The following is a 25267-nucleotide window of genomic DNA, read 5'->3' on the forward strand; positions in this document are numbered from 1 at the left end:
GTTCAAGGCAACATCCATTAAGTGGATTCAAACTCCAAAGAAAAGTGTTACTGTAGCTTCTTGTAAACCATAGATGTGACTTCATGCAACGGGGAAAAGAAATGTCAGAGTTTTGTTGTTTCATCTGAAGTGTCTCTACCAGAAATGAACATTTGACAAATCTCTGTCTGTTTAATGATGTTACGAGACTGAGGGCAAAAAGGCGGCATGAGTTTGCCATCGTTAATAAAAATATAAAAACCACCTTCAAGATAATCTGTCAGGACCAATTACAGCACCGAATATGTGCTCATAAAACATTTGTGTAGCATTTTGTATCAGTCGGTATGAAGGCTTTATGAGGGTTTCATGAAGCTGTGAGGAGACGGAGCTCAAGTGTCAGCGTGCTGTCGTCTGTTGTTTGCCTGCCTCTCCGACCCCGTTTGTTTGTGTGTACCATCATTAGTCATCATTGCTCAGTTCAAAGGGAGCTCTGAGCAGCCGCACCCCCCCCCCCCCCGCAAGACAGACAGCACAGGACCAAGAGAAATCCTGTCTGGCCCAGTGCCGATGCACAGTGATGTCATCCACATACACACACACATTCAGTCACACACAGCAAATGTGCACTCACGAGGCGCCGTGAGACATGTACTCCTGCACACACTCTGTGTATGTAGGTGTGTGTGTGTGGGTGAACACGTGCAGCTAAATCATCATACATTCTTTATATGTGTTCGCAATCATCTATAATTTAGTTATACTGAATGATTGTCAGTGCTGTCCTTTTATAATGTTGCTCTATGCAGCACATACGATCGCATGTTTGTCCGTCCAGTGTGAGGGATCCCTCCATCCCTTCTGTTGCTCTTCCTGAGGTTTCTTCCATTTTCCCCTGTTAAAGGTGCTCTACTCGATATAGCAGCAAACAACTATTTGCTATGTAAAGTTATAGAGGCGTAATGTCTACCTGAGCAGAGATTGAAGTCACTCCACTCTTCTCCATGCTTTGTTGACATAGCCAGGTAAAAGAGTATATGTTTAAAGAGAACTGGATACAGCGTTGGAGGCGGGCTCCTGTTCATTCCTATGAATGAGTTGCTCAGTGGCGCATGAAGCCAAAATGGCTCGACTGCCGATTGATAAAGTACCCAGATCTTCCAGCGATCTCCTGCATCCATTGGGCCCATAAAGCAGGCTCAGTAGCGTTTTCCATTAACCCCGCCTCCCAGCCTGCAGTCCAGCCTCGGTCTGGGTCTCATTCACATGAACGGAGGAAGGAAAATAACTCTGGATTCTGCTATTAAGTGCGTTCTACAACTTTTAGGACCTAATGATTTAAATAAGGGCTATTCAAGTGTTCGCCGATTTACGGACGTCTCTTTCCCAATGTAAGTCTATGGGGAAAAGCATTTTTGGGCCCAATGGCATCACATAACGGACACAGAAGTTTTAGTTCCACCGTTTGGCCACTACAAAAATTTGCTTCAAAGCACGTGAGAGGTCAGGGGGCCCACTGGCTAGCTCATAGTCGCCACTCCGTCCTGACTGACGTTGTCGTCTCAGAAGCGTAGCAAACACCCTCTGGTTCCCCCTCAGGTAAACACTGTTAGCTCTGTCAGCACTGTTGCCTTTGTTTTCACTGTTAGCGCTGTTAGCTGCGAGCTGCAGGCTCAGCCGTCTCCATGTTGAGAGCCATGCGGAGGCAATAACTATTCCCAATCTCGCATTGAGCACCTTTATTAAAGGATTTTTTTTTGTTTTTTTAATCGGAATCAAGGGTCTAGGGATAGAGAGTGTCAGATACAGATTGTAAAGCCCCTTAGAGGCAACTTTGCGATATAAAAATAAAATTGACTTGACTTGACTACAGTACATAGTATGTTTTTCTTCCCACCCCCCTCTCTCTCTTTCTCACTCTCTCTTTGGGTCTCTCATTATTAAATAAGTTTACATGAATCATTCATGAACATTTGGGAGTGACAGAGGCAAGGGGCGAATAGAACATGAAGCGCACCTGTGCATTTTGCCTTCGGCGTGTTGCGTAACAGCAGCGTGTTTCGTTGCTTTTATGGAATTGCATTAGTATAACACCACTGTATTGGAGCCCCCCCCCCCCCCAGCCTCCTGTAGTGACACACAGAGTCTCCCAGTTTTGTCTGCAGGCGCCTTATCGTACATGGCATGCTGTCTGAAGAAAAGCTCAGGCTCTCCCTTTTACACACTCCGCTGCCCGCTTCTGCACACACTCCACACACACACATATTGACACACACCTGAGACACCCGGGAAGGTGACGGGTTAGGGGAAGTAAATACAGCTGGATAAATTGCTCTCCGGAGAAGCGAGTGGATCACATGGTTTGCACGATGTTAATCCTGTTTTTTTGGGGGGGGATTAATGCACCTGCATAAGATGGACAAGTATGTCAGGCGGAGAGAAGCTGTGAGTGCTGAATCCTTATTATAAGTACTTTGTAAGCCCAACTGTGCTGTCAGGTGGAAATCATATATCCACAAAATCCCTCACTTTACAGAATGTCATGTCACAAACACTGGTCAAACTCAACCTCCCAGTTCAATGTTAACTGTGTACTTTAGGACCCTAGGATGCAATTTATGAAAATCAGGGTTTTCCCTGCCATAATAAGCGTTTTTTTTAAAGCACCTAAGCCAAATGAAGAGAAAAAACTATGCCGCTATTTTTTGGTTTCATTTACGGGCAAGCTGCCTCTCTTCTCTGCTCTGCTCTGTGTCTGTTTCACCGAGAGCGAGGATCAGCTCATACACACACTGACACACACACACACACACACACACACACACACACACACACACACACACACACACCGTCATGTGGAAGAGGCCCTCTCAGATGACTTGCGTAGTTTACACTACACAACTTAAGCCCTGATTTTCCACTCACCAACAGTATTTTGAGCTTTCCGACAAAGGCCACAGATCAGAAGCAAATTTGGCATTGGCCCAGTGCTCGCTGTTCAAAGACGTGAGTGGAGAGGCTTGCCGATGCATCACCTAGCAGGCTAAATGTCGAGGCCAATGAGAGTGCAAGACACGGGTCGAGGAAAAACCTGGGGAGGGGTCACCTGTTAGTCATCCACAAACCTGAGGAATTCGACGCTTTCATCTAAATTCAGAGCACTTTATTTTACAAAAGGATGGAATGTTTTGTTTTATAGCCGTATTGAAGCACTTTCATTGATAAAAAATAATGCAATGTTGTGTTACATCAAATTCATTGCTATTCATTGCATTTTGAATACTTCTTATGAATTGACATTTTATTCATCCACCACATGATTAGACATTTTTTCTGATGACAAAAAGTGCTTGAATCCTAAAACACAGTATTTGGGAAAAAAATAACTTTCATAGGGCACTAGTACTCGTCTTTATGTCCTAATGTCTGTATGTTTTAACACCGTTGAATTGTCCTATGTCTTTTTGTGATGTTATACTGCAACAATAATAAAAAAAAACTGTAGGCAAGGCAAAAAAGTAATGTAAACAATAACAATATGTATTTTCTAACCTGGTGTTCATGTCCTCTCAGATATTTTCTGTCATGTTAAGATTTTTTACCCATTTTGTACCCGTTATAGGACAAAATTTACTTCTCTTTGTTCCTCTCTACACTGAAATCTTTACTTTTGAAACGCCTCCTGTCAATGCCAAAATCCCATAGGACTTGCATTGTGGCGGTCAGTGTAATTGGGGTCAAAGTTCAATGTAGTTAAGTTGCAAAACCTGGCAGCAAATCAGGGCAGTGCGTTTCGCTATGGCTCACTCTTACCATTGGAAATTATGGCCTTGTTCTGTGCAATTTGGAGTGATCAGCGTTTCAAAATGTGAGAATGCTGTGATGAGATGCATCATTCCTCTAAGCTTATAAGCAATGACAAGCAATCAAACACTCCGCTACCACTTTGCTTTTGCCAAATACAATTTAAATGCTAGAATGGAGCAGCAAGATACTTTACTCTCTAAAGTTTCATCAAAAGTGGCATCCAAGATATTGTGCTTAAACTTACTGCATTCCTAAATATGTTTGGACCATCTGCCAGCTGTCCTTTCCGAATCAGAATCAACTTAATTGGCCAATTATGTTGACACGTACAAGGAATATAAGGACTCTGCTTGTCAGCAGCTCTCGATATACAAGCAGTGCTGAGAACAAATATATAGGCAGATGCAAATATAGACCTCAAGTCAACAAAGACAACATAGCTACTCATAGTTAAGCAGACATAAACATAAATAGGTATTATGTATAGGCAAGTAGTTATGAAAGAAGTAGGGCTGTCAAACGATAAAATATTTAATCGTGATTAATCCCATGATTGTCCGCAGTTAATCGCAAGTTAATCACACATTTTTTATATCTTCAAAATGTACCGTAAAGGGAGATTTGTCAAGTATTTAATACTCTTATCACCATGTGAGTGGACAAATATGCTTGCTTTATGCAAATACATGTGTATATTTATTATTGGAAGTAAATTAACAACACAAAACAATGACAAATATTGTCCAGAAACCCTCACAGGTACTGCATTTAGCATAACAAAATATGCTCAAATCATAACATGGCAAACTGCAGCCCAACAGGCAATAACAGCTGTCAGTGTGTCAGTGTGCTGACTTGACTATGACTTGCCCCAAACTGCATGTGATTATCATAAAGTGGGCATGTCTGTAAAGGGGAGACTCGTGGGTACCAATAGAACACATTTTCATTCATATATCTTGAGGTCAGAGGTCAAGGGACCCTTTTGAAAATGTTCATGCCAGTTTTTCCTCGCCAAAATTGAGCCTAACTTTGGAGCGTTATTTGCCGACATGCTAGCATAGCAAGGTTGGTACCAAAATTAGTTGCGTCAAAAACAATTGCATTAACGTGTTATTATCGCGTTAACTTTGACAGCCCGAGAAAAAACACAACAAACATCTTTATACAAGTGAAAGATGCATATCCAGGGATGTGTTCTGGTTGTACTGTGCTGCAAGTAGTTCTACATAGCAGAGCAAAGAATACTGGAATAGACATGCTTAGACATTGCTACTACAATGTACATACATACTTGGAATAACCTCCCGGATGACTGACCATCCATCTTCACATGCTTATCCTTTGCAGAGTTCTGACCATCTTTAATCCAAACTTAAAACCTATTAGTTTATTGTTTCTTTTGTCTCCACTTTCATGTTTTAAATGATTAATAATTCTTTTATCTGTCTTATTCTTTTCATATCTTTTATTCAACAGCTATTAAAACATCAAACACTTAAAATTGGAAAATGTGAAATTTGCTGGGTAAAGTGTAAAGATTTCCACCTGACAGCCATTAGCGATACTGAGCCCACTAATATTGTTGTAGCCTCATGCATGAAATCAGATCACTAAAGCTTTTGGCGCCGTAATCACGAGCCTGCTTTAAACCTGAACAGCTTCTCTGCCGTGATTAGCGGACAAGTGCCTTGCATTAATGGTAGGTGATGAAGGGAGAGAAGCTTTCGTCATTGACTACTAATTTGTGTTTTGGCAGTCTTTCAGTCACAGACCTGCTGCTCAAACCTCTCATCTCTTCCTCTTCTCTTCTCTGCAGGTATGATTTAGACTGCAAGAGCGACAACCTCTCTAAACACGTGAGTGCCTCCTTCACCTCAGCTGTTCAACAATCAGTCGTGCATTCATGGAGATATTATACAGCCAAATGTTTACCCTTCCAGTACAATAGCAGCCTGATATGAATCACAATGTCAGAGGTAAGAGTGGCGTAACAGGAACAATCGTGTTGGCATTTAAACTCTCCTACAGAGAAGATTTTTCTGGCCCATAACAACAAAGACATTCAGAGGGTTTTTCTGTCTCTAATGTTTCTGACCTGCTTGCTCTTTGTGTTTGTTAGCAATGTTAGTGCAAGACAATAAGGTGTGAAAGTTAAGGCTCAGAATCAAATACAATTTATTGTATAACTTATTAGTTACCATAACTACAGGTGTGGAGGTGTAGTGGTTTACTTATAGAAATGCTGTCAGAATAAGAACTGCTAGCACATGCAAACAAGACTTTTACAGAAATAAGAAACAACTTTACAAATTAACATCACTTCTAATGATTTTTTTTTCTTTTACTGTTTTTTTAATGAAATATCTTTGGCTACTTTTCAGCAGTTTGACTTTTCTAACTTATTCAGATTTAGATGAACTTTGATTGAGAGACGTGAAAGTAAATAGATAAATACATTTTAATAGGAGGAGGAAGTCAAGACAGTCATCTCTATTGCCACATAGGATCTTTTATAATTTCCTTTTACAGTACTTTTACAGTAGTAATTGTGTCTTCAGGGTCTAATGTACTCAATACATCTTGACCAGACATTCATAAATATATCTTGGTGTACTCTGAGGGAGTATGTCAGTTTCTCCATTATACATATTTAATTAAATATCTCCTTCCGCTCATCAATGTAGGTCATCAATCTTAGATTTCAGCCATTTAAAAGCTTTGGCTTCTTTCTTTGTGTGTGTGGGTGCGATTTTTAATTCTGTTGCCAATTTTTTAAGTGCGAAATAATAGATGGATTTGCTCTGTCCAAGATATGTTTGGCTAGTGTGTTCTCAGAAACGATGGCTTGGCGGTTAATTTTCTGTCAGTTTACTCATCGACTCATCCGCTAATCATCATCAGCACCAGTGTACAGAGATGTTAGTCATCTGTTTAAAATAGGCACTTTATGAATTTAACAAGAGATGACAGTGGAATAAAACCTTTTTGTAGCTTTGGTCTTTCAACACTGACTACAAGAGGGAGAGATAGCTCATCAAAAATGATCAAATAGAGGATGGAAGAGATCATCTACAATTTTACAAATCTAAAGCCGTATTCGCAAGGGACTAGTATTACCAGGTGACCTCATGTGATTTAGAAATTACCCACCAAGTCTGTGTTCCCTGCAGCGCATTTGCACGGGATAAGCGTGTATTTTACTCAAATTAACCGACATTATCCCCCGGATATGATGTCAAGGCTCTGCTTAACATCCGCTTGTATTCAAAATATTATACTATATAATATTTATAAGTAATTTTATAAATATTCTCATATTATATAGGCTTATTTATGTTTATGTAATATTCACAAAGACCTCCTGCTCCAGTGCCGGTGCGAATGGCTCTCCATGCTGTGTAGCGAGATGAACCTCCTGAATTTGCACCCAAAATGCTGTCAAAACTTTCATTCATTGCCAGCGCAGCATCCATAATTCTCGACCTGGAAGAGAGGCAGAAAAACCTTGCAAAAAAATAGATACGATCCCAAATCCCACAGATGCCAATTTCGCACGGGACTAATATTATCATATGACCTCTGTGTTTGGCCAAATATGGTAATTTGCAGTGACATTTTTACTTTACTTTTTGCAGATTCGCATGGGATTAAGATTACTGACGGCCTATTACTAATTCTAGAGACCCCCAGGCGATACTAGTACGGTGCGAATAAGACCTAAATATTAGAGACAAGTGTCAGCTGACGGGCTTTAATAAAGCGATTAGATTATATCAGCTTTGTCATTCCTTATCAGACGTTTGGTTCTGCTTATGCTCTTTCTCATGAAAGACCCTTTATGCCCTCCTTTCCACTGCTGATGATGGATTGCAGGTTAAAGTTACTCCCTAAAGCCAGCCTTCCTGAATAGTATTTGGCCTTTCTTCAAGCTCGAACTCCTTCTTGATTTAAAACCTGTAAATTCAGATTCCGCTGCCCTTCAGGCCCATCCTCCGCTTTCAGTTCAAACAGAAGCTCCAGCAGCACCCTGCTCCAGTTCTGTCGATAACCTGGATTCCATCTCCACCCCCAGCCCTCTTCCCATTACCCGGCTTTATACTTATAGCCAACTGCAGGCAGTTCTTTTCCTCTGCCCCAACCCTAGCGTGCCTCCGGGGCTTTTACTGAGAGCGCTGAGCAATGTGAGCGTAGCGACTCACTCTCAGCATGAAGGCTGAGGACGCTTGGATGCGTCCTGTCGTTGTTGTGGATGTGTGGGATTGGAGATCTGGCACGCAGTGATGGCTCCATTGTTCAGGCACATTCCATCCCCAGTCGCTTTGAAAAACAGAAAAAAAAAAAAAAAATGCACAGAAGTACAGTATCTCTCTCTTGGCAGCTTCAATGGAAGCGTCTGAGGTTGCCTCCTTCCTTTCATCACAGCAGATGTTTTCCCCGTGCCATATGGTTTGCATACCTTGTGCAGATATGGCCGCAGGGGAAGATGTGCAAAGACGGAGCATACAGCAAAATCTAATTAAGAGCTGTGTATCCTGTTTACTAGCAGATGAAGTGGATGTTGCTTTTTCATTCTGACAGACGCTTGTCACGGCTCTGTGCACAATCCTTTATTTTACTCGTGTTTATTTTGGTGGTAAAATACACCAGTATCCTTCTTACAAACAGGAATCTCATTTCAAAGTCTCTATTCATTATTTTAAACTCGATGATTAGCAAATGAATCCAGGAAGGGAAATAACTTCTTTGTTTGCAGGCAGTAATTAAGTTAACTGGCTGTGTGCTCCCTCACGACTATTTGAAAGCTTTCAGGATTTTACGGCATCCTTTTATCCTCCTTTTTTTAAATGTACTATTGAAAAGCAACTAAAACAACCTTTTAAAAGTTTTTTTTGTGACGTTTTCATCTTTATTAGACTGAAAAAGACGTCACCCCACTTGAACCGAGGACATTACTGGACTTAAAACAGTGAGTCCCAACCTGGGATTCAGGACCCCTCCAAGGGATCTGGTGTTTATCTTAGGGGTCGTGAGATGATGCTACACTAATTGGGTACCCAAGAGTCTCCCCTTTACAGACATGCCCACTTTATTATAATCACATGCAGTTTTGAGAAAAAAGTTTTTTGAATGCAGTATAAATGTGTTATTTCCGCCTATTCTAAAAGTGGTGTGTTTGAATATTTCTACATACTGGGGTCCCTAAATAGTCTTGGAATTACATAAATTGGGTATCACTGTAAAGCTGATACTCTTGTGTCCCCAAAGTAGCCATTTCAGTGTAGTGAGGCCATTTTTTGAAAGTTGACCTCACTGTATAAAATGACCTGTGGGGACCGCTAGGATAATCACATCCTCATGAAACTGTACAACCACAAACAACAGACCTAGAGCATTCAGAGGATGTATGGCTTTCCTATGTAGATTGACAATAAGGGGGTTTCTCAAACGTTTTTGATACCAAATCACAGCATGGCTTTTTATAGCTTTCAGATGATGTACAACACTTTTATGTAGCATTTACTGTTGACCTGCTTCCCCCGCATAAAGACCCCCTGTACCCCTCTAAAAAAAGACAAAAATGCATTAAAGAAATTCGTGGCGTTTAAACAAATTTGCATTATTATATTAACTTAAACAGCTCTAGTATGTATATTAGATGCCTAATGAGCAGAGGAGACTTCAAAAAGGAAAACAGAACTTGTGGGATTCAGCTGTGATCTGAAGATACCCTCCTAACCTTTTTTTTCTCCCCCTGCCACCGCTGAGCCTGTTAATCCGAGGCCTCAGCCTCTGGCCTTAGATATCTGAGGCATAGCAGGCGCTGGGTTGGGGTTGCTAGCTAGCAGCACATTTCTTATGGAAAGGCCAGAGCATTTTTGTCATCTCTTTTTGTTTCAAGACCTCGGCTGGGGGAGAAATTTGCTCAGCACCGGCAAAGATCTTTGGAGCAGCTTTCTGCCCGCCGGACTCAACACGGCTCATCTGTCAAGCACTTTTACACACACGTACATGCACGCTTACTCACGCACACGAGCACACACAATCTGGTAGGGGAGGCCTCAGTAGCAGTGCGTGAACAATCCTTCCTTGCTTGTTGTAAACAGACTTTTATACCCCCTCCGTTCTCTCTGCTCTTTGCTCTTCTTGCCGGCCAAAGGCTCCTCCTCCCCAAACCGAATCCTCTCTTGTGGTCACCCTACAGTGATCAACAAGGACACGGGACCCTCTGCACACTGGGCTTCGCTTTCAGTCTGCAAAATATACATGAATAAAGAGAAAGGAAGTCAAAAATATGAATTTTTTTACAAGACAAATATTGAATTCAGCCGAGGAAGAACTTGAAATACTTTACAAGCTGAGTAGCTGCTGTTTCAAGCCTTCCTTTGTTATGTTCTGTATGCCTTTATAGTGCTCACATTATGTGCATAAATTGAGAAAATACAGTTAAGCCTCTTTTTTTGTTACTGAACAGCTTTCTCTTCTTTTCTTCTCCGTGTCCCTGGAGATCTGTATCATGGCCGTTTGATCAGTCACACTGAAGTAACAGATAATCACACTGTCTCATTCTTGTTTGTCTTGATTGACAACGATATTGTTGTGAAAAGTGTCAGGAGGGCTCACTGCATCTAACGAGTATTTTTTTTATCTGCTGATTAAATTCTCAATCGATGAATCATTTTGTTTATAAAATTGTGAAATATGTCCCTTATCATTTCTCACAGCCCAAAGTGACTGACTGATGATAATCGATTGTTTTATCTGACCAACAGACAAACAAGAATATTCAGTTTTCTATCATATATGACAAAGAAAAGAGTCAAATCAACACGTGACAACATGTGTTGATTTGACTGACATTATTAATACGATTCAAACCCCTCTTGCTGTGAGGCGACAGTGCTAACCACTGCATCATGATATCTTATTAATCAGTTAATTTAATAAGAGACATAATTGAATATGATTCTCCATATTGGGAAACCTACTTTAATCTGTTTTTGTGTTAGCATGATATAGCATGGTGCGTTTGGATCAACCTTATACGCTAAATGAAGAAATATCAAAAACTTCTTAATGAATATTTCTCCCTGCTCTTCCACCTCTACATTTTTCTGTTACATCTGCTTACTCGTATGTTTTTTCACACATGCAGGATTTCCTGGGCCAGGCGTTCTGTACGCTGGGCGAGATAGTCGGCTCCCTAGGAAGTCGCTTGGAAAAACCTTTGATGTAAGTAGTATCGTGCACCAACGTGCACCAACGAACACAAACACACTCCCTGCTATTTCATTTACACACTCATAATTGAAAGTGAATGGGCAAAAGGCTTGTATTTCATTACTCTAATCAGAGAGCCACTATCATTATGTGCCACAAAAAGCTGTTTGGGGTCAGGTTCAGAGTTTAGATGCTGGTCCATTCAGTGGTATGAATTGAAAATCAGCATGTTATTTTAAGATCACTTGCTACTCTTTGTCTTTGAAGTGAAGCAGGGGCATCATGAAAATGAGCCAAGATGTTGATGAAAGCGTACACTGTCTCCATCAGCCAAATGAGATGAATAGTTAAACAGCAGCAGGCCTAATGGCAGACTGTAAACATGTTGAGATGGTAAACAGCGTGTAGTGAAAGGGGACAGTTCACCCGAAGCGAAGATGTCAGTGGTGAGCTCCCAGCTCGATTTCACAAGAAGCCTAAACTGAACCGAAGCCTCAACTGAAGCATAAAGAAATAATCAGGGGCATTTTCATCTGAATAAATGTCTGATTTTTGCTGTCTAGTATAACAAAAATAGTTAAACCTGTAACCAGTTCATGAAATATTTCACTTTTCCTGCTCTTTGTGTGGTTGGTATTTCCTTGGAATCATCCTCTAGTGCACAGGAAGTCTTCCCACATATCACTCTCTAATATTAGCTGTCCAGTATTGACAAAAAATCCAGGAAAATCTTTTTAATACGTCAGTTTTTTTGGCATAAACAGAGGAGGAACTGAGTGGTTAGTATGATCGCCTACATGGCTGATAAGACAAAGTTACCCACAGAAATGCAAATGTCAACAACAAAAGGTTTGATGTTACACAATTACAGATTATAATTTATATCACACAATCCCTGTAATCAGATTTTTATATTAAGATTGTTTACGTTCAGTCAAACCCATCGCTGATTGTTTGCCACAGCATGCGTGGCTGTCAGTCCACACAGGTGTCTGACTTACAAAGGTAGGAAACATGCCATTCAGCTTAAAGGGATAGTTTGGATCGTTTACAAATTTACCAGTACCAGTACCCTCAACGTGATACTGATACCAATAGAGTAATTCATTTAACACCTTTCTTTTCTACTTCGTTTGATACCCATCATGTGAATGGAAGCATTCAGTTGCGTAAAACGCCACCAGCACCACATTTATTTTTATCAGACTTTTGAACGTTTTGGTGCCATCTCGGGACGCTGAACTGCCAACTCCGTCAAATACACCGAACACGACTTCACCACACTAAAGACTGTATGGGTTGTAGCTGCGGTGGTTGTGAGCCAATCACATGTCTCATTAAGTCAAAGAAGGCTCGCGGTGATTGGCTGCTAACAAAACCATACTGTACAAATAAAAATGTTTTTCTAGATCTAGGCACAAAAAGGATTGATTGCAGGTATCGTTGGACTGGAGACGTTTTGAGACAATTAGGTACTGGGATATTTCGGTCGATACCTGAGAGGTGTCCTGTGTTACCATGTAATCTTGTGGTCTTTTCGTGCATTTTGTCAAAATCTAGTTCTAATTCCTTTATGATTTTAGTTAGAATTAGTAATAATAATGAGCTCTGTAACAGAGTTCACCGGTAAATGACAGGTAAACAGAAGTGGGAGAGGACTACCTTGGACTTCTGTCGATCAGTGACGAGTCAAAGTGAAAAATACTTTGACAGCATCAAAGTCTGCGATTCCCTGCATAGAAGCAACTTATTTTATTTTTTTATTTGGTCTGCTTTGATTAGAGCACTGGAACTGAACCAGACTAAATAGAAAACTAACCAAAAGTATCAATTTAACTCTGATTCGGACTAGCCACACGGACTATGGCTCATGAAAGCGCCCTTATATCATCTCAGCTCTATAACACATCAGAGCAGAACTGCAGCATTTTCTTCAGTTTACTGAAGAGAACAATTTGCTGTTTCTTTTGTTTTCCTCCTGAGGCAGCGAGCCATCAGTAGTCTGACCCTCGCCTCATCCCCGATCCTCCAGTGGTGTCCAGTGTGTGTGTGTGTGTGTGTGAGAGCGTAAGATAGAGAAAGGAGTGGTATAAATGACTGTACTGGTATCTACATCCTATATGACTCTGTATGTCTGTCTGTCTGTTTGTCTGTGTGTCTGTGTCTGCGTGCATGCGTGCGTGCGTGCTTGACTGCGTGTGTGTGTGCTTGCTTGCGTGCGTGGCAGAATCAATGAACGGTTGCAGCTGAATGGGCCTGCTGAAGAATGGCACACAAGATATATGATGTAAGAATGTGTGGCTGTCGCCGAGTTATGTAACCACCTCGGCCTGCAGTCATTCACTCAGATCTGTTGTGTGTGTGTGTGTGTGTGTGTGTGTGTGTGTGTGTCCGTGCAAACCTGCATGTTTTATTTTTAGATATTGAAGGTATTTTTAGATATCCTTTATTATTCTGCAATGCTTGTTTGTAAGTTTGTACAACTGTGTCTGTGTGTGTGTGTGTGTGTGTGTGTATGTGTGTATGTGTGTGTGTACTCACTTCGCTGCCTCCAAGTGAAACACAAAAAAACACATCTTAAGCGTCACACTTCTGCTCAGCCGAGTGGAGGCGGATCACAAAAATAAAGAGCAACAAAGACGACGGAGTGCTCCAAACACACAAAACCGTTTCATTGTAAGATTATGTCATGTTTTACGCATGATACAAATGAACCTCAGTGACTATGAGAACATCTCACAGCACAATCTGAGTCACAGAAATCTGTCATTAACTTTATTTTGTTGCTGCTTGTGGGCGATGCTTTTGGCAGATCTGTATCTGTGTGCAAATCTGGGACTTTTTAAATAATCTCTTACCATTGGGAGAGCATTTTTTAACTATTGCACTTATATGACTGAAAAATATGCCTCATGTATTCTAAGGGGCTGATCAACCCGAGACGCATCACTACAGGCGCGACCGCTTCAAAAACACTTTGGCAGAGCTCATCGGGCAAAACGGCGCGGTGCACTTGTGGAGCAGGGCTGCGTGCGTAACTGGGTGATCAAATGTGATTAACGGAAAATATGTGGTGTCTTTCTCAAAGACTATAGCCAACGTGAAAATATCATGATTTGTGATTTTTAATATTGGGTTATACAAATAAAATTGACCTGACTTGGCCCAACCATACCGTGTATTTTACAAATACGAATCCAGATGCAGATGAAAATACATTTTGGTTATTAAATGCAATTTTGAGTGCAGCTTGTTATTTTTAACATGTTGCCTCATCAATCTAGAATATAAGATGTATCAGCTTAAGCTTTATTACAAATATGTGAGGTATTGATTATCAGCACACAAAGGTATCGCAGTCTAAAATCCTATAAACCATCTATTGATGTTCCCATCCTCTCTCTCCCTTCACTCAACAGCCTCTCATCCATCTTTCTAGTGACTCTGTTCTTCCTCCTCTCCGTCCGTCTCTTTCTTGTTCCCTCTCTCTATCTCCCTGCCATTTTCCCATCTGGCCCCTTACTGAGCGATCTCTCTGCTCATATACAGTGAATTAATTTCACTGAATGCCTCCCCGTGCATCAAAGGACGGCGGTGTGTCTCAGGTGACGGGGGTGGGGGTGGGATGGGGGGGTATCAAAGCCTCGCTTCAATTTGCCATCAGTTTCTCCACGTGTTATTGTACTGGACAGTGCTTAGCCAAATGAAATTATCTCTCCCACTTCCTGGCTCTGAATCAGGCCCGGGGTCTGTGGCATTCATCTGGTCTATTTTTAGTGGTCAGTCTCCCTCGGCTTTATTGGCTGAATATTACGCTTCGCCAGCTCAGGACGTAAACAAACATCGCAGCTGAAATGTCACTGGATGTGGTTACATTATTTTGACGTCCTTTCTTTTTTTTGAAGGGATTCATTCAGCATAAATTAATATTTATCGAAGCAATCAGGCAAATAAATGCGAGAGAGACTGCGAAGAAGATTAATTTGATTCCAGGTCTGCAGGGGTCTCAGTTGATAAAGTTTCAGTTTGAGCATTTATGTGACATTTTAACTGCAGAATAATCTTGATTATCAGTGTCATAAATACTTCTGTTTGCATGAAACTATTATTTGTGGTGGATAAATGCTACATGTAGAAAAAGACTTATGGTATTTATCAATATGGATGACCATGACCATGACAGTTTTTCCTCACCAAAACTTAGCGCAAGTTTGGAGCTTTATTTAGACTCCTTCGCGACAAGCTAGTATGACACGTTTGGTACCAATGGATTCCTTAGGTTTTTTAGTTCTACTTCTAGTTTTCTAGTCATATGATGGCAGTATATTCAATCTAGCTTTAAAACCCGCTACAACCTCCGAAAGATCGAGAAGTTAATTCAAAATTGCAAGTTGCGTTAAAGAAACTAGTGGCGTTAAAACAAATTTGCGTTAACGCGATAATGACGCATTAACTTTGACAGCCCAAATACACACATATATATATATATATATACATACTGTATATATATGAACACAAAAAAACAAATATACAGTTGAATGAATGACACTAATAAATATCAAACCACTCAAACCACTAAAAAGCAGCCAGTATGTATTATGTACATGTGTACTATGTACAGTGTAAACAAGCCATTACATTATGTACAGTTCAATACGGGTCAGAGTTTCCCTCTTTCAGTTACATACAGTTTGCATGAAGCACTATGTATCAGCTAACAGGGTTATATAATGCACATAGTTGTGTAATAAAGCAAAGTTTTTGGTTTTTAGAATGGGATGAAAAGAAGATGGAGGGAAAAAAAACATTAAAAAATGATGCAAAAGTTAAAAATGAGCTCCAATACAATATGGCTTCTATATATATATTTTTAATTAGTTGTGTATGAGTTTCCCTGGAACTCTGCTGTTTCAAACCATTGTCCTACCTGTCATAAACCCGTTGTTTGAGGCCTCCGGCTACTTAAATATAAAGGGAATATTTTCTTTTTTTTCTCTTTTTTCTTCTAGTGGGATCCCGGGGAAGAAATGTGGCACCATCATAGTGCGAGCAGAAGAGCTGAGCAACTGCAGGGTAAGAGTCTGTTTGGTTCCCCTGATGATTCACTTCAAGTAAAACTTTCAGACTTTTCAGGTACTTTCCTCTAATTAGACCAACCGTCTGGTTTTTAGGTCTTCCAAAGTGACAAGCTTGACCCGCCAGATACTCCACATGGTTTAAACTAAAAACTCAGAGTTACTAGGAGACACAAGACTGGTTGTAATAAGGACATTTTTCCATAAATATCATTAAAATGCAGTAATCATAACAATTGTATACAAACTTAACTCATACATGAATACAGGCACATTATATAACCTCAGTTGCCAGTTTATTAGGTACACCTAGCTAAAACTATTGGAGTCTCTAATACAACACTTCCATTTATATCAAAGAGGATGGACAGATTATTAGAAATACCTCTCAATATAACTCAATATATTTCAACAACTGAACATTATAACCTTCATGAAGGGAGGATTAATTGCAGGATTGTTGTATTAGACATCATTAGCAAGGTGTACCTAATAAACTGGCAACTGAGTGTACACATTACTACAGTATTATTTTCCCCAACACTTTCCTTCACTGCATCTTAGCATTGATACTGTATTGCTTTAAGAATGCACCAAAGGCATTATTTGTGAATGTTTTATTTAAAAGTGTATTTTTTAAAATACCATTGTACTGCTGCAAGCCAGAAGAAGCATCGAGTACTATCACAGAACAGATACTGTGCTTTATTTTAACAACTTATGTTCCCTTTAACAGATTTGTAGTAACTGTTGCACAGAGGGGGTTTGGTTTTTATTTTTGTTTGCTCTGAAGACAAAAAAGAAAATCAATTGTTGTTCATGGTGTTAGTTTTCAACCAGTTTAAGAGGACTGGTTTTCAGTCAAAGGCACAGGAGACTCTCTGACGCTGTTGTAATGTCCTCAGTTGAACTTTGTGATGATCCAGACTGTGACTCTCTTTATGTGAATCCCTCTTTAATTCCAAAGAAAACTCAAATATTTGGACATTGTTTAGAAAATCAGCTATTTCTGGAAAAAGGAAGTGGCTTTGTGCCCCCAACTTTATGCCCCTGGCCCTATTTGGCGTCGTAGCTGGTGTGGTCCCATCGTAAGATGGTCTCTAGTTCGGTGGTGTTTTTTGCCACCTGTAGATGCATCCCTTCAAAACAAGATTTTTCCAGTGAAGTGTGATAGCAGATTTTTTTTCTTCTCTTAGGTTCAAACACCAAACAGTGAATGTGACATGTTGGTGTCCTTCCTTCAAATGAAAGAGCGATGGCTTGAGTTGCCATTGTGCACCAAAATATAACAAAAGAAAGATAGACTGTAGAGACACCCATTTCTCCTCTGGCAATATACAACATGCCAGAATGTATTGCAGCAATCATAGCAGTTAATCATGTCTTGCTTTTTTGTTCATCTCACAGTCATCCTGGGAAATTGCTTAATTAAGAACTAGAACACAGAGAAATTCATTGTCTTAAAAAAACTTACAAAACTATTGAAAAATAACCCCTGCACATCATTAATCATAGATTTAAGATGATATCGTGGTGTTAATATGCAAGTGTCAAGAGTGCTCAAGGGTGGAATTAAGCCTGATAATCTTGATTTAATCTTCTAGTTTCTGTTTTCGGGCTAGTGAAGATCAAAATTTAATATCAGCACCCAGAACTCAGTGTGCTGAAAATATCACAATGTTTACAAATACAATCTGTTATATCTTTTTCATTGATATAAGTAATATTGAAATATTTGGTCAGTCCTGCATTTATTAGTGATAATACAGAAATCAGAAAGATCAAATAGACTCAGAATTATTCTCCAAAATGTGTCTATAACTGACTGTATCTAAAGCTTATAAACAACAGTATGTCATATTACTTGTTGTGATAGCAACTGGTCACCTGGTATGACATTTTTCCTACCCTGAGGCTGTGTAACGTCTATATTTTGTTCTGTTTCAGGAGTCGGTGATGCTGCAGTTTTGTGGCAACAAGCTGGATAAGAAGGACTTCTTTGGAAAATCAGATCCTTTTCTCGTCTTTTACCGCAGCAACGAAGACGGATCGTAAGTTGACAAGCAGCTTCCTCGTAGTATTTGTGGATGTCAGTTTGCTGAATAAACAAAAGCATCTACCTCAGTTTTACACACACAAACACAACACGTAAACATGCCTGAAATGCATATAGACTCGTGATTTTTCATGCTCCAGAAAGCTCCCATACAGAGCATATAAGGTCTAAACTGCCTATGTGATGTTACATAATTCTCGGTGCTGTATATGTGACTTAACGCCGTCCAGACGTTAACAGGACAAAGCAGCAGAAGGAGGGATGAGCAGAGATAATAGGACAGAGTTGACATAAAGGGAGAAAGGATGGATAAGATGGAGTTAAGTGAAAAATGTGTGCGGAGGTCGCACTTTCTTTGCCCCGCAGATGCTTTTATTCAAGTCGACTTCAGCGTCTCAGTGAAGACACACATTCTCTTTTTGTGCAGCTGGGTATTTACTGATGCAGCCTAAATGTTCAGCCGCAGGGTATAACAGCAGCACGCTGCGGTTACAAAGAGCCAGACTAGGTGCCACGGAAAAAAAGAACAGAAAGCTGTTATTTCAGCCAAAGATCATGCTGTATGAAATACTTTTAACACTGCACTAACAGAGAGAGGAGGTGCACACTTGAAGTCGTTTTTGTCTGCTACAACATATATATCTGCTCTGTGAATCACATCTCCTGTGATCTCCTTTGGGAAAAAGGAGGCAGAAACCAAAAGGGAGAAATGTATATTAAATATTTTTGGTTTCATAATGGCGCAGGCTAGTTTTACATCAATATCTACGTAGATGGAGACCAGCCATATTTCCCCAAATACCTTTTTTTTCTTCCTTTTAATAATAAAAAAACTAATAACAATACATTTATAAAAAAAAAATGCTGACTGCAAAAAGGGACTTAATGTGATTTCAGTTGGACTTTTAAAGTTAATTTGTCCTCTGTTAACAGCTTTGTATGTGTCACTCTCAGGTATACCATCTGCCACAAAACAGAAGTGGTGAAGAACAATCTGGATCCGGTGTGGCAGGCTTTTAAAATCCCTGTCAGGGCGCTGTGTAACGGAGACTACGACAGGTACAGTAGACAAACACAAACATTTCACTGAAAAATTAAGGATTCGGATGTATAAATACAGTATATTTGACATATACCAGCTATAGCAGAACAAGTAACACAGTGACACAGGAAAAAAAACCGTAGAAAATGTATTTTTCATTTCACTGGGTCTTTAAGGGAGCAGTCAGCACGATATTTCGCTTTATTAATGTACTAGTGCAGTTCCCGTTCACGGTGTGCCAGTTCGGAACCGGCGCGTTGCTTGGCTCCCGGTAACCTCCCTCCTTGCAGCGTTGTCGGGGGCTCGTGCCTGTTCGTAGCGCGTGGCCTTTCAGAGAGGGCTGATTGCTTGGCCCCGAGGAAGTGCTGAGCTGTAACTTCACCTAACTCAGCTGGGTGAGCCAGCAGTATCGAGAGTATAGATGCACGCTTCCTCCTGCGCAGTGACACGGTTGGCGGGTCCATTGTAATTCCGTTATACTGGAGAGAAGGCAGACATCTCTACGGTCGATACCTCCAACACACGGCAACTCACACCAAAACAATCTAGATTGATAAATGGCACGACAGGTAATAGACAAAATATGTATTTTTGATTTTGGGTTTGAACTGTCCCTCTAATAAATATAGTGCTATGCTATATTGGCCATGCATAGCGTTTTTAACACAACCAACAGTTCTCCGACGACACACACACACATGCAGCTCAAAAACATTGAATATTTCCCATCAATACCTTCATGAACAGCAACGTAAGACTCATTATTTCATTCTAATACAGATTTAGAGGACTGGGCATCCTCGGTTGGTGAAGTGCTTCGTAATTCTTATTTTTTTTTTGTTTTATCTTTTTCTAATTCTTTTCTTCTTTGCCTGGGTTACACCAGGGTATACTGATAACTCCCCTCTCTGCATCACGTAGGCTTGCCCACTTAGGACCTCCCAGCCTTCCACGGACCAGTTACCAGCTTTTTTAAGCAGAAAGACTGTAAATCAACGGTGCTAATTAGTTTTTTAATGGGATTTTCCTCCCCCTTCCGCTCGTCCCTCTTCTCTTTCCCTACAGGAGCATTAAGGTGGAGGTGTACGACTGGGACAGAGATGGAGGGTGAGGGAACGACGCTCTGTCTTTTGTCCTGTTAAACTTACAGCGATAATGTCTGCACTGCGTTGTGTGTTAATGATGCTCCATCCATCTGTAGAGTATTATCATTTTATTGACATCCTGCTGTGAAATAAACACCACATAGATTTGCAACAAGGCCCTCGGGCAGAGTAAATGTAGTAATTACCTATGAGCTATATATTATGGTGACTAGTATTTCTTCATTTATTGATCCTACATGCCATTCTAAGATGATTTCTGGCCTGATGACATTTTTGCTCCCAAAAGAATGAGAAAAACTGCCCTGAAAATACAAGAGCATATGTGCAAAGTAGGGAAGGACATTTGGGATTATAGTCACAGATCACCCTCCGAAATGTTTGTCCTTATACACCCTCTTGTTTTTAGAGCAAATACTGTAGAAAAATATCACTGCGACATGTGACATCACTCCCTACTGCTTTAAATATACATTAATAATACCGCTTGAACGGTCTCTTGACAGATAGACTTCATAGATTCAGTCGGGAGAATAGAGACGGCGTTTATCTTTTGAAGCAAATGAAATCCCAGTATTTGGGATCACAGTTTGCCCCTTCATTGTTCATTTCACAGGCAGATTTTGCCGCTTGAAGGGCGTTTTGCCCCGAGCTCTCACAAATGTCTGACCCTGATTCCAATCGCGTTGATTATCTCCATGAAATTATGAAATTGGTTGCTACGCCCACGCCTCCGGTAACCAAGGAGCTTGTTAGTGATACCCCTGATTTCTCCTGTACGTTGTACTAAATTCATTATTCATTATATATTCACTACACTGCTTCTCACTATAAGGCAGAACATGTTTTTTTTTTTTCATTGGGGAGGTAATGTGACCGTTTGTGTGATCGTTTTTTACAGCCACGACTTTATCGGCGACTTCAGCACCAGCTACAGAGAAATGTCCAGAAGCCAATCACAGTTCCACATCTATGAGGTGATATTCTTCACACATACACACGCACACACTTGTACTTCCATACTTGTGAGGATTTATTATCCTCTCATCCTTTCCCTTACTCTAACCTACCTGACCTTTATACAAATCACAAAACCGAGTCTTAACCCTCAGACAGCTCTTTGACCAAGTGAGAAGATATTCTCCCTTTCCAAAAATGTCTCCACAATCACTCAAATTGGTCCATGAAGGGGAGATCAATCTGTGATATGGGAGCATTTTTTTGACAGAGCATGAGGAGAAAAAAGTTAAAAATCGTTTAGCCAAAAAGTTTCCCAAAAAAAAACCAATCTGCATTTCCATCCATGCAGTCCATCCAGTCAGAAGTTATGTAGAAAGTTAAAATAATGCTCTTGCACAATGCATGTCTCTTTGTACAGAATTCATGAGAGTTGTGTCCAGATGAGAGCTATGGACACAGGCTTCAGTACTGATGGCATTAGCAGCAGCTTAATATGAAGAGATCAACTTCAATTGAATAACAAAATGCATTTATTTTATTGAGGTTAGCAACCGAGGAAGACCTTGCCTCCAGGAACACAGGTACTGATTAGCCAGTAGTGAATACATGAGCATAGGATCGTCAGAAAAAAAACCCCAAAGACAAACAACATAATGGAGGAGAAGTCAGCAAAAATCCATTTTTCACAATAATGTGAACATAACTTCTCTCTTTCCTCCTCTACCCTTGTGTGTAGAGTCAGATGACAACAACATAGATCTTGAGCAAGACTGGGCAAATACGTACATCAGGTTTTGGCAAAGGACTGACCCATTGCTTGTAGAAATTCCCATATCGATTTACATTACCTTGATGTGGTAATTTAAAATGTAGACACACACATACTCAGGCACAAGGATGATTTAAAATTCCTTTAGGGGCTGAGCACAGCCAACATTTTCCAGAGCAGCGCATCACCGCCTCATGCAGTTTTATGTAGATTTCGAGGGCTTACAGGAACATTTAAAATGAATAAAAACCTGCCCTTCTGGTGTATATTTCGATTCAAGTCATTACGCTTGCACTGCACACGCTGACACGGAGTAATACGTCAGCCATTATACATGGACTCTAGTGATTATTTAACAGGATGATATAGCCTATCGATGAAATACGCAAGCTTCAGTTCCTCAAAAGACTGACTTCTGTCTCTTCTTCTAATGCTCAGTGCAGTTCGCCGACCTGGTCCATTAATTTCTACTCCAGCTGCGTGTGTGAGCAAAACATAAATCACTGAAGGTCAAGAGTCAGAGAAGGTGCTTATGAGGCACAACCTGAATCAGAGGCAGGACGAGCAGGGCGTTCTCTCTCCACACGTTTGCTGAACGTGATGTAAACTCGTCAGTCTCTGCCCTTTTTCAAATCAGATTTTTCCAGACTTCCTCAACCTTTTTTTAAGTCTTAATGTCATCGTTTACAATAGTGGTGTAGTTTTGAAGTGTTTTTAGGCTTTTGACCTTTACACATCTGTGGTACAGACAAACCGTGAAGGAGTGTCTGTGACATCACCCATCAAATTTAGCTGTGGTGACTTAAAATTTCAGCCAAGTGTAAAAAGGCCCAACAGAGCTCATGTTGAGTGAGGTCGGAGTGTAATACTGTAAGTTGAAATACCTTTCAGACAAACCAAACAAGAACTCAAAACAATATCCCCGTGACCGCGACACACGTTTTAAAAACTGTGTGCATTGTGAGCATTTTCTGAGACGTTTGAGGTTTCTAATGATTTCATTCCGACTTCCTTTGGAAGCAGTGGCTCGTGAAATAAAATAATATGAACACGGAAATTGGACAAAGCTAATTCCCTAATTTTTTTTTTTTTTAATTTTGCTGCTATGTTGATTGAACCAAGAAGAAGTCATGAGTCAGGATTTCCCACTGCTCACTGAGACACAACAAACACAAGCCTCTGTTTTCTCCACAGGTGCTAAATCCAAAGAAAAAAGGAAAGAAGAAGAAAAAGTACCAAAACTCAGGAACGGTGAGTTAAAATTTCTATAAAGAGTTCATATGATTTATTTATGAATGTATTTTTAACCTCTACATTGTATACAGTAACAATACGAAGTAACAGCGATGCCAAAACGACAGGTCGACAATACATCACATCACTTTTGAACCTCAAATTTCCCAGTTGTTTACAATATGTGACCTCAGGTTTTAACTGAAATACCCCTCACAGGAGCTATTTTTCTTTCTTCTTTTTTTTTACACTTTTATGTCTCATGGTCTCATTTTAACAAGATGAGATTTGGTTCCACACACACATCCAAACTGCACACAACTGAAAAATCATGAATTATGGCTACATCACCAACTCCAGACATCCAGGGGCCCCAAAAGCCTCAGGTTCAGCCTGTTTGAGCTGCTTTTTTCGTAATTGATTACTCAATACTGAAGTATAATATCCTCTGTGTCCTGCATTACTATGTAATCTCGTGGTTTTGTCTTCTATTTGTGTCAAAATCTAGTTCTAATATCTTTTTTTTAATTTTAGTTTGTAATGATGTGCTCACATAATGCATTTTCCTAAGAAAAAGTGGTTTCTGAACTGAACTCTGTAACAGAGGGCCGGGTTGTATTCCAGTGTAGGAGTACTGGTTGGTTTTTGGGTCTTAAAGGGATAGTTTATGTGTTTTGAAGTGGGGTTGTACGAGGTACTTATCCATGGTCAGTGTATTACAGCAGCAAAATGTATTTTCGCCGCCTAAAAGAAATCAATAATCAGTATAAGCGTACGCTATATTTAGAATATTTTCACCGCTTTATCTTGCTGTCGGACAACTCTTTCCTACAAAGAACTAAGTTTCTCTTTCAGTTTATTCCCTGTCAGAAAATATTCTAAATATAGTGTACACTTAAACTGGTCTTCAAATAAATACAAAAAATACTAGTGTGCTGTGTGCACTGTATAGCAACAGGGGCCCAACAGCAATGTTTTGCCTCTGGGCCCGGACAGTTTAATCCGGCCATGCTCTGAGCAGGTTCTGCTGCTAGCACTGAATCAGGAATCATTAGATTTGTGTAACACAAACCTCATAGACATACATGTGCTTGATGAGTTTGTAGTCCACTTAACCAGACTGACCTGTTTTCACCATCACAAGATGACAAAATTAGAACATTATGACGATTGGTTTCATCTGAAAATCAGGTGCTACATTAACAGACTCTGTTCATACTGTAAAAGTGATTCTTGTCCTGCACTTTTCCCGACCTACAGGTCACCCTCCTGTCCTGCCTCGTGGACACCGAGCTCTCCTTCCTGGACTACATCCGAGGCGGGTAAGTTCACAATAAATGGCCGCATATGATTCTGCAGAGATTAAGCACCGGCATCGCTCTCACCGTTAAATCCAGATTCACTTGCTTGCAGTCGTGATGTTGTGTGTAGACTCAGCTGAGAGGATTACTGCACCGCGTTTATCTCTCAGCTCCGATATTAAGACTGACAGCTGCCGATAACCCGCTGCTTAATTGCTCGCCGCTGCACGCTTTGAAACATGCTGTGGTATAATCTAGCATGATTGATGGTTCCACGTTACTCCTTACGTGACTTGTTTTCTCTTGTAGGACTCAGATTAATTTCACAGTGGCGATTGATTTCACGGCATCAAATGGTGAGTGTGTTAAAGCTTTTGCTTTTATCAATGAAATCCCTTCTTGAGTGTATCGAACAGATGAAACTTTGGTGGTTAGCACTCTGATCTTTATTTGATGTGAACTCTTTAGTATTTCCTTATCAGTCAGTTTTAATTGACTTATTCTAATGACGCTTTTACTCAGAGAAAATATGGCAAAGCAGCTGAAAGTTGAACAATTATTTGAACATTATCTATTACTTTAAACTTCTGAGCTCAGTTTGAAGTTCTCTATTGACCACAATTTGTACAATTTGTGCCTCAGTCTAGATGGAAACTTACTACACCCACACTTTTCAAATTGCTTTTCCAAGTCGGTGTTTATGAAGCCCCACAGGTAAAAC

The 25267-nt window shown here is 40.3% G+C and overlaps 1 protein-coding gene across 6 annotated transcripts in view; it reads left to right on the plus strand.

Annotated features, from left to right (window-relative positions):
- Nucleotides 1–25267, plus strand: part of LOC141766683 (copine-8-like) — a 95839-nt gene that overhangs the window by 34173 nt on the left and 36399 nt on the right. For 5 of the 6 annotated variants that reach the window (XR_012593667.1, XR_012593666.1, XR_012593668.1 and 2 more), the window contains 10 exons: nt 5606–5645; nt 10943–11019; nt 16017–16080; nt 18030–18133; nt 19093–19197; nt 20246–20287; nt 21185–21260; nt 23207–23263; nt 24506–24567; nt 24856–24902. Coding sequence is in view for 2 of the 6 variants with exons in the window: in XM_074633728.1 (XP_074489829.1) it covers nt 5606–5645; nt 10943–11019; nt 16017–16080; nt 18030–18133; nt 19093–19197; nt 20246–20287; nt 21185–21260; nt 23207–23263; nt 24506–24567; nt 24856–24902 (674 nt within the window). In the remaining 4 variants the exon portion in view is untranslated. Of the gene's footprint in view, nt 1–5605; nt 5646–10942; nt 11020–16016; nt 16081–18029; nt 18134–19092; nt 19198–20245; nt 20288–21184; nt 21261–23206; nt 23264–24505; nt 24568–24855; nt 24903–25267 lie in introns of those variants that run through there. The other variant, XR_012593669.1, reaches the window with a different exon arrangement.

This window comes from Sebastes fasciatus, chromosome 4 (assembly GCF_043250625.1).
Source record: "Sebastes fasciatus isolate fSebFas1 chromosome 4, fSebFas1.pri, whole genome shotgun sequence".
NCBI lineage: Eukaryota > Metazoa > Chordata > Actinopteri > Perciformes > Sebastidae > Sebastes > Sebastes fasciatus.